Raw genomic sequence first — 9,575 nt, 5'->3', positions numbered from 1 at the left:
AAGCATAACTGGTGGGAAGATTTCTTGGGATTTAAGAATGACTTAGTTAAAATAAAGAAGTTTATCAAGAGCTAGAAACATTTTTTTAAAACAGAACGTTTAATGTACTTTTCATTACTGAGTGTCTAGTAGCTTATATAATCAAAACTTCTCATGATGCCAGGAAGCCTTGTTTCCTCATTTGAGTCATTTATATTTTTAAATATGTCCTGTTTGAACTGTTCATTTATTTGTTACTTCTTTATGCTCTGTGTATTTTATTGAAATACACCCCTGTTTACTTTCTTTATAACCTGTATTATAAATTGGTACCACACCTGTGCTTCATCAGCCAAGCAGAATTATCTCTTAACTTTCTTCTATTTTTTCCTCATTTATTTAATCTTTATATAATAAAAATGATTTGTTCTTGATCATTCCTGCTACATAAACAAGTCACTTGTAGCCAAAATATAATAAACCTTTAATTATACTCTTAAAAATAAAAGCACCCTATTATTTATCTTTCTTTTTCTTTAATATACCTTAAAATTGAATTTTATCCTTGATTATTAGGAACTAATGTTAACATTGTTTATATTGTTAGTTATATTGTGTTACATTTTCAGTATCTTGTAATCAGTTGCTCAGCATTTCCTTTTCTAATAAGAGAATATTCTGATTTTCTTTCCCTCTTTTCTTTTAAAGCTTCTTGTGATATTTTCTCTTTCTTTCAGCATATAATCAAGTTTCACAGAGCTTCTAAAGCAAACAAGAAGCCAGTTCAGTTACCTCGGGGAATGGTGAAGTCTCTATTGTATCAGATCCTGGATGGGATTCACTATCTGCATGCTAACTGGGTGTTGCACAGGGATTTGGTAAGTTCATCTATAGCTGGGTTCACCTAGAAAAATGGATTGATAGTGGATAGCTTTCTAGTTTTTTGTAGAAAACAGTGCCGCAAGTAGTCTACAGATTTTTCAGAGGGAGGCAGAGTTCTGTAGTCTCGAACACTGCCTACCCTCATGCTGTTTATGTAATATGTCCTGCTTTAGCCTCTGACACGTGGGTGTGCTTCCTGTGAATACCCTGTGTAGTGGGCAGAGGTTGGGGTCATGTATCTTCTTCTATTTTTCTTTTCCAGCTATTTTAAATAGCTTTTTGCTCACTGAATCTAGAGCTCACAGTTTCTAGTAAATTAGCTGGCCAGCAAGCCCTGTTGATCCACGTGTCTCCACTGTCCCCAGCAATGAGGCACACCTCTGACTTTTACATGAGTGCTGGGAGTTCAAACTCACGTCTTCATGCTAGCAAACCAGGCTCTTCTCCCCCGAGCCATTTCTGAGCCCCTGTTTATGCCTTTAAAAATCTACTAGCAGGGCCAGAGAGATGGCTTGGAGGTTAAGAGTAGTGGCTACTCTTGCAGAGGACCTGGGTTTTGTTCTCAGCACCCATGTGGCTACTAACAACCATCTGTACAACAGTTCTGGGAAATCTGATGTACTCTTTTGGCCTCCGTGGGTGTTGTACAACATGGGTGCCCTTGCATACATGCAGACAAAACATTCATACACATAAAATAAAAATAGATTTGAAAAACCTACTAGCATATTCATTAAATCTTCATAGGTTTAAATTACTCAGATTGCTTTCTGTTGCATGAGTAAATTTTGCTTATTTTAGTTCTTTTCTTTGTAAATGTAGTAACCACAGTAAGATTTATAACAGTATTTTCATTTAATAATTACATACACAGTAACAATAATTTTGTCTCTAACCAACTGTATACATAGGGAAAAAACTCAGAGACTTAAAGTGAAGCTAATACGGGTGCTTGTACCTGATGGAATGCTGTGTCTGGTCTTCAGATGAATCGCTCCCTTCATTCTGCTTTCATCCCGCTTCAAGGCATTACTGGGAAGTGCATTTAGTAGTAGTCATTTTACCCCAGCTTTCATACCGACGAGGCATTTGGATTAGGACCACCAACAAAGAAATTTGATAGAATGAAAATAAGATACTTTATTTTGCTTTTAATGAAACTAAAGATAAATTCTATCCCTCAGAAATATGAATGTGTTAACAAAAACATTTCAGGTTTTTTTTGAAGGTTGGTAGGAAAAAAAAAGAATAAAAATTCTAGTGAAAGGACATTTTTCTCATAGAATCAGTTCTGTTACAATAGCTCTACATTTTCTTTTTTGGTAATGTTTTTCAATTAAAAAATGTATTTGGCAAATATGTCCTGATTTTCTTTTCTCTCTTAAAAATTTATTTTAATTTTATGTAAGTGCACCATGTGCATACAGTGCCCATGGAGGCCAGAAGAGGATGTTGAATACTTTGGAACTGGATTTAAAAACTTGTTAGCTGTCATGTGAGTGCTGAGAACTGTTCCTGGTTCTCTGTAAGAACAGCTAGTGTTTTGGTGGCAGACGCCTTTAGTCCCAGCACTCGGGAGGCAGAGACGGGTGGATCCCTGTGAGTTCAAGGCCAGCCTGGTCTACATAGAGTGCCAGGCCAGCTGGGACTACAGCGAGACCATGATCAGTGCCTCCCATTCAAAAAAAATTCTCTTCATTCATGGGGCCTGCCACTGAGGAGAGAGAGAGAGAGAGAGGCTTCCGGGCATGGCGGGCACAGAGCTCAAGAGGCTGATGGCCGAGAACAAGCAGTTAACAACCTGTTTTCTTTATCACTGTTTAAATTTTTCACTTGAACTACTTCTAATAGTATTAACTAGCCACAGTAATGAAAATATTATAAGGTCCAATTTCTTTTCTCCATTTTGTAAAGCTCTTATGCTGATATAAACAGATTCTCTTTGACTTGGGGTTAGTGAAGAATAGTTTTATTTCAGAAATCTCTGTTAGAGCTAGCTTAAGAAATAAGGGTCTGGGAGACCAGTGTACCTTAAGTACAGACAAGGAAGACTCAATTGGCTGTAGATGATTTAAAATAATTATGAAGTATACTAAAAGTTAATGCTTTTAGTATTAAAATGGTCCCATCAGTGAGGCAAACTGCTCCATCCTGCTATCTATTTTAGCATATGGTAGTACCTCCTCTTTAAACTTCCTCACTTGAAGTAGATCTCCTGTATCTTCTTTGATGTGTTGGTACTCTTTTAAAGCATCTAGCCCTTTTGTGTTTCTCAAGCACACAGAGATCACAGAGTTTTATTAGAATAGTAGTCTACTTTTAAGCTAGTTCCTGGTTCAGGTGCCCACTTCTAAAATTTTTGGTTTCTGAATGAAATGCTTTTTTTTTTTCTTTTTTTTTTTTTATAAATACTTCCTGTCAGCTGAAAATTAAATTTTGGATTCTGGGTTATATAATATCTGGTAATAAGATATTTAAGGTGCCTGCTCTCAAGACACTGTTTAGAGGCCACACAGCTTTAAACGCAAGTATTTATTATTTTCAGGTAAACATTGCCAGAACAAATGAAAGTTCATTATATTCTTTATTCTTCTTAAGTAAGGTTTAAATATTTTGTGGCATTGATCATCTTAACGGATCTGTATAGATCTCAAAGGTTATTATTTAGACCAGTCAGTAGAAGCACTGACTTCCTACAAGAAACCATATGGTAAGGCAGATAATTGATGTGCATATGAAACAGGGAGAAAGAATGCTCCCTAAAGTGTTCTTAGTCTCATTCATAAAAGAATTTAAGAATGGGCCCAAATGGAAACTTTTACACTTTTATTAGAATTTTAAAGAAAAGTCCTCAGAGCAGGCACGCTGGTAATCTTGGCAGCTGCCTTGAGGAAGAAAATGGAGGGGAGAAGGAAAGAAAGCCATGAAGCAATGCAGGCTCAGAGCCTGCATGGAGGTCAGAAACTGGCAGCCACATGGCTGGGAAAAGGAAGCTTTAGAAAAAGTAAAGATGCTAGGAGCAGCCCAAAACCTTAAAGAAAGCATGTTTAGAAAAGGGATATGAAGAAGAAAAGGAGAGATTATGCTTTTCTGAAGAATACAGAAAAGCAGGCAGACTTACAGAGACTTACATGTCTGTTGCTGGGTCTAGGAGTTCTGCTCCAGGAGGCGGGATTCCAGGCAGGAAAAACTGCTGTCTCATTAACACATTAGGTATTCTGGTCATATATTTAGAATAACTTAAGGTGAACCCGCCCTCCCTAGGGGTAATCCTATGACCAGTGAAACTGGAAAGGTGGGTATTCCAACAGATAGAGATTTTATAGTCTTAACCAGTTAAACTTATGGGGCTGTCTGCTACTCTAACACATATACCCTGGAAACACCCTTTGATATGTCTCAGGATTTACTGAAATTTTTTTCTTTAGTTAAATCAGATTCATTACTAATACAAATACTTTTTTGAGCTAGGCATGGTGCCACATGCTTGTGATCTCAGTACCCAGGAGGTAGAGACAGGAACATCATGGTTTTGAGGCCATCTTGGGCTACATAGTGAGATTATGTCTCAAAAATAAGAAGTGGAGCTGGACATGGTGACACACATCTTTAATCCCAGAGGATTGTGTGAGTGAATCGCAGGTGTCCAGTTTGAGCTACTTTGCTGGATTTTGGTTTTCCTTAAGTGTGCCCAATTCTTCCCCTTTGAAATAAGACTGTACTTACCTTGTTTTGGATTTTACAGGAGCCCACAGTTAAAAGACTTTTAAAAAGAGACTTTGAACTTTTGAAGTGTTTGTAATTTTTAGAGACTCTGGGACTTTTAACGTTGTAGTATTTTATGTTGTGATAGTAATATTAACATCATATAAATGTTGATATTAACATCATAAAAGCAGAAGCAGGCAGATTTCTGTGAGATCAATGCCAACCTGATCTATATAAAGAGTTCCAGGCTAGCTGGGGCTACAGGGAGCCCCTGTCTCAAAAATTTAAAAAAAAGCCCAAAAAACAATAAGTGGAAACACTGGCTTGAGATGGTAGGGATGAAATGCTTTGGTTTTTGAAGTCGAGCTTTTACAATTAATATTTCTATTTAGTAAGTATTTATATTGTCACTATTATTTATCACATATCTCAAATTTATCTTTGGTAGGAAATAGATTTATTAATGTGGAACCCTTTGTAGACTGAGGATGGTATATGGGCATATGTATGGGTGTCTTCCTGTTTGTTTTTTTGTTGTTGCAGTGTTCAGAATTGAACCCCACAGCTTTGTACATGCCAGGAAAAGTATTAAGCTACACTGTTAGCTTTGTATGAATGTTTTAAGAAAAATGTTCTGCTAAGAAAGCACAGATGTCTATTTTTGTGAAGTTATTTATAGATTCAAGCCATAGTTTTTCATTTTAGAACATTAAATTACCTAAGGTATTGCTCAGACACATAATCCATTCACTGTTAAGTAGAGATAGATAAAAACAGTGGTATGTGTCAAGTTTGCTTTGTCCCTTTCTCTTTGCTGATCTCTTTCTCTCCTTTTGCTTTCTTTTGTAATTGTTTATACTGGCATTACAATCTGTATTAGATTTTTCTAGAGCAACGGAACAAACAGGATGTCTATATATAGTGACAGAAAGCAATTAATTTTAGGAAATTGGTTCATGACATTTGGGGGCTTAGATATTCCAAAATCTTCAGAATAGCCTGCATATTGGACTTGTGGGGAAGAGTTAGAATCAAAAGTTGGGAGTCCAAAGCCTATCTGCTGGTAGAATTCTTTCTTACTCACAGAAGGCCATTCTTTTTCTCTGCTGTAGCCTTCAGTTGATTAGATTAGGCCTACGTACAGTAAGGAGGTGTATTAGTCAGCTTTGCATTATTATAATGAAATAGTCAGCATAATTAACTTATAACGATAAAAGGTATATTTTGGCTTGTGGTTTTGGAACCTCCAGTCCACAATAGATAGACTGGCCCATTGCTTTGGGCCTCTGGTAAGAGTGTTAGATGACAATAGTGGAGAATGAATGATGGATCAAAACTTCATTCAAGAATAGGTCTCTGATGAGCAATGATCTAAGGGCTTCCCACTAGGCTTCATTTCTATAGGTTCCTCCACCTCCCAAAGTGATTTGGAGCCTTTAGCATGCAGACTGTTGGGGGGGGGGGGCATTGAACACTGAAACTCTAGTGGGAGGACAGTTGGTTTTACTCAAGTCCACTGATTTAAATGTTAATCTCATGCAGAAATACATTCACAGAAATATCTAGAACAGTGTTTGACCCAAACAGGTGGGCATCATGGTGCAGCCAAGCCTATTGACTAATTATCCTATCCCAGTGAATACTTGAAGGCACAAATTAAAATTATTGGGATAAGTAATTTCAGTTTTTCTCCCCAGATACCTGCTTATATACATGAGTACTGGGTTAAGACATACTAAGAATGAAAGAGTAAATTTTGCTATAAAGAGATGCTAGTGGTAACTATTTATGAAAAAAGCAAATAAAGATATTTAATTCTTTTGTACTTTTGTTGGTATAACAGTTCCTCAAAAAGCTAAATGTAGAATTACTATATAATACAGCAGTTCCATTTCTGGATATATGCCCAGAAGAATTCAAAGAAAAGTCTTGAAAAATTGTCAGTTCTTTCATTTTTTAAACTGTGTGTCTGTGTCTGTGTCTCTCTCTCTCTGTATGTGTGTGTGTGTGTGTGTGTGTGTGTGTGTGTGTGCTTGGCTGGCCCCAGGGTCTATTTCCACCTCCACAATGTGTGTGTGTGTGTGTGTGTGTGTATGTGTGTGTTTGGCTGGCCCCAGGATCTATTTCCACCTCCACACAGCTGGGATTACAAACATGCACTTTTTATGGGCGTTCTGGAATTGAACTGAGGGCCTTATATTTGCAAACAAGCACACAACTGATTGAGATATCCCCTCAACCCTGTAAATTCTTACCTGTAGAACTATTATTCACCATAGCATAGAAATAGAAGCAGCACACATGTCCATTGATGGATGAATCAATAAAGGCAGGAGGGGCGTGTACATACAGTGGACTATACTCAGTCTTAAAGGGGAAGAAAATTCCATTATATCCACCATGTTGATGACCTTTGAGGACATTATACCAGATGAATTTTTATCAGGAATATGTTAAACATTTTTCTTTAAACACATTTTTAGAAAGAAAAATGCTTTGTAATCATTAATCATTGCTCATTACTTGGGATTTGTTTCATTTATTGAGACTCCATGGATTTACATTAATTGTTAAATTTCTAGTATGTTTAATTAGGTAGCAAGTAAAACATGATTTTATCCATACAATGTAGACTTGAGGATAAAACAGGCATGGTAATAATGGATTAAGACCAATGAGGTTTTCATTCATTTTAGTTAACATTATGAGTATTAAGCAGATTCCAACATGTTTTTGCTTAAATGACCAAGCAGGCAGTTTTCCTCCTATGACCTTCTACAGATTGGTTGTGAAGAACACTTTTATTTTATTTTATTTTTTATGTGTATGTGTGTATTGCCTGCATGTAGGTAAGTGCATCCATGACGTGCAATGCCCATGGAGGTCAGAAGAGGCTGTTGAATCCCCTGGGACTGGAGTTATGGACAGTTGTTAGCAGCCATGTGGGTGCTGGGATTCAAACCCGGGTCTTCTGCAAGAACAACCAGTGTTCTTAACCACTGAGCCATCTCTCCAGCCCATTTCTTTATAAATGCTTTTTATACATTTGTTCAACACTGATAATTGAACATATGCAGTGAGCTGTGTTCTATTACTTGTTTTCCTGAGAGAACTACAGATTCATATGTGTTTGTATAGGCAGATGACAAATTTGTAGTAAAAATACTATTTGATTTGCATATTACTTACAGGCTAGTTCAAATTCTCATCTAGTCTTTTCAAACATTTTCTGTACAGTCTTTTTAGTCAACCTTACCACTGCCAAGAATGTGAATTTCAGGGACTGGAGAGATGGCTCAGTGGTTAAGAGCACTGACTGCTCTCATGGCAGCACACCCACGTGACAGCTAACAACTGTCCATAACTCCAGTTTCAGGGTTCTGATGCCTTCTGATCTCCACGGGCATTGTACAGTGTGGGTCCACTTACATACATGCAGGCAATGCACTCATATACATAGAATAAAAATTAAAGAATGGGAATTTCAAATAATGTAATCAAGATTTTTTTAAAATAGACTCTATATAAGATGATGCTGTTGAATGAGTCTAGAAATTAGACTTAGAGAACTGCCTAAGGTTTACATTAGATACACTGTTTCTCAATTTTAATATGATCTATTAATGCATTAAATAATTTATATACATGTATTTTCTTGATACTGACTAATGTAGGAAGGCCTAGCGTACTGTAGGTGGTACAATCCCTATGCAGGACTGTATAAGAAAAGTAGCTGAGGAAGCCATGGGGAACAAGCCATTAAGTGTTGTTCTCCTATGGTCTCTGCATTAGCTCCTGCCTGTAGTTCCTGCCCTGACTTCCCTCAAAGATAGACTGTGACATGGATGTATAAGCCAAATAAACCCTTCCCTCCACAAGTTGGTTTTGGTCATGGTGTTTATCACAACAGCAGGAAGCAAATTAGGACAGGAGATTATTTTTTAGATTGGTCAGTAAAGTCCTATAAATCCACCACTGCAGATCATCTAATCGGCTTGTGTATTTGGAATGGATAGAAGAGGAATAAGTGGTAAAAGAGTCTTAAACTATGTGTGGCATTATAGTTTGAATTATTTGTATTCAAGATTTTTTATTGTATTATTTTTGGCAGTAAGGGAAAGGAGAAAAATCAGTTTTTCAAATAATGCACAGGAAAAGTACTTTGGGACATGGCACAACAGTTGCGCAATTATGAAAGGTCATATGTAGTCAAAGAACACTGAAAGATGGTTGGACGGTACTTGGTATACACCAGCTTGCAGATGTCTTGCATTTCATTATAAGGAATGGATCTAGTTCAGGGACAGCAAGAGTCAATAAAAGTTGAAATAATAATTTGGCGAGGAGGAGGTGGGAAGTGCATGTGGAAGGCCAGAGAGGGCTTCAGGTGTTCTCTGTCATTCTGCACTTACTCCTTTGAGGCAGAGTCTCTCTGTGAACCTGGGCCCCATTCTGAGCTAGACTGGAAGTCAGCAAGCCTCAGCAATCCTCTTTTTTAAACACTGCCCCTCTTAGAATTGGAATTACAGGTGTTGGTGGGGACACCCAGCTTGTTATGTGGGTACTGGGATCTAACTTCTGGTCCTCATGATTCCTAGGCAGGTGTTCTCAACTGCTGAGCCCCTCTTCAGCCATTGAAATAATATTTTAATAATAACAATAATAAGTATTAAATATCTAAATAAATTTTGAGTATCTAAATAAATTTTTGAGAAAAATGATCCTTGCCCTCAGTCACTGTAACACTTTTGTTTCCTAATTTTTATTCATGTTCCAGGACAGCTGGGACTACAGGGAGACGTTTCAAAAAGACCAAAAAAAAAAAAAAAGAATATAATGAATACACACAGTTGCAATATTTGTCAACATTCTGAATAAACTAAAGCATCTTCTACAGCAGTACTATATAGGAAATGCATATCCTGCAAACACACACTAGCAACACTTTCTCTTAATTGAAAATTCTTATCACACTACTCAAATAGAATAAAATCCAGGCAACAATG

The 9,575-nt window shown here is 37.0% G+C and overlaps 1 protein-coding gene across 6 annotated transcripts in view; it reads left to right on the top strand.

Annotated features, from left to right (window-relative positions):
• Cdk8 (cyclin dependent kinase 8) overlaps positions 1–9,575 on the top strand; it is a 125,994-nt gene that overhangs the window by 90,281 nt on the left and 26,138 nt on the right. For all 6 annotated transcript variants that reach the window (XM_008822342.3, XM_008822334.2, XM_008822351.2 and 3 more), the window contains one exon: positions 717–857. In XM_008822342.3, coding sequence (XP_008820564.1) covers positions 717–857 — 141 coding nt within the window. The remainder of the gene's footprint in view (positions 1–716; positions 858–9,575) is intronic.

Source organism: Nannospalax galili, unplaced genomic scaffold, assembly GCF_000622305.1.
Source record: "Nannospalax galili isolate Female #2095 unplaced genomic scaffold, S.galili_v1.0 scaffold1752, whole genome shotgun sequence".
NCBI lineage: Eukaryota > Metazoa > Chordata > Mammalia > Rodentia > Spalacidae > Nannospalax > Nannospalax galili.
Note: the sequence above shows the minus strand (reverse complement) of the source record. Positions and strands in the feature narration are given on the sequence as shown.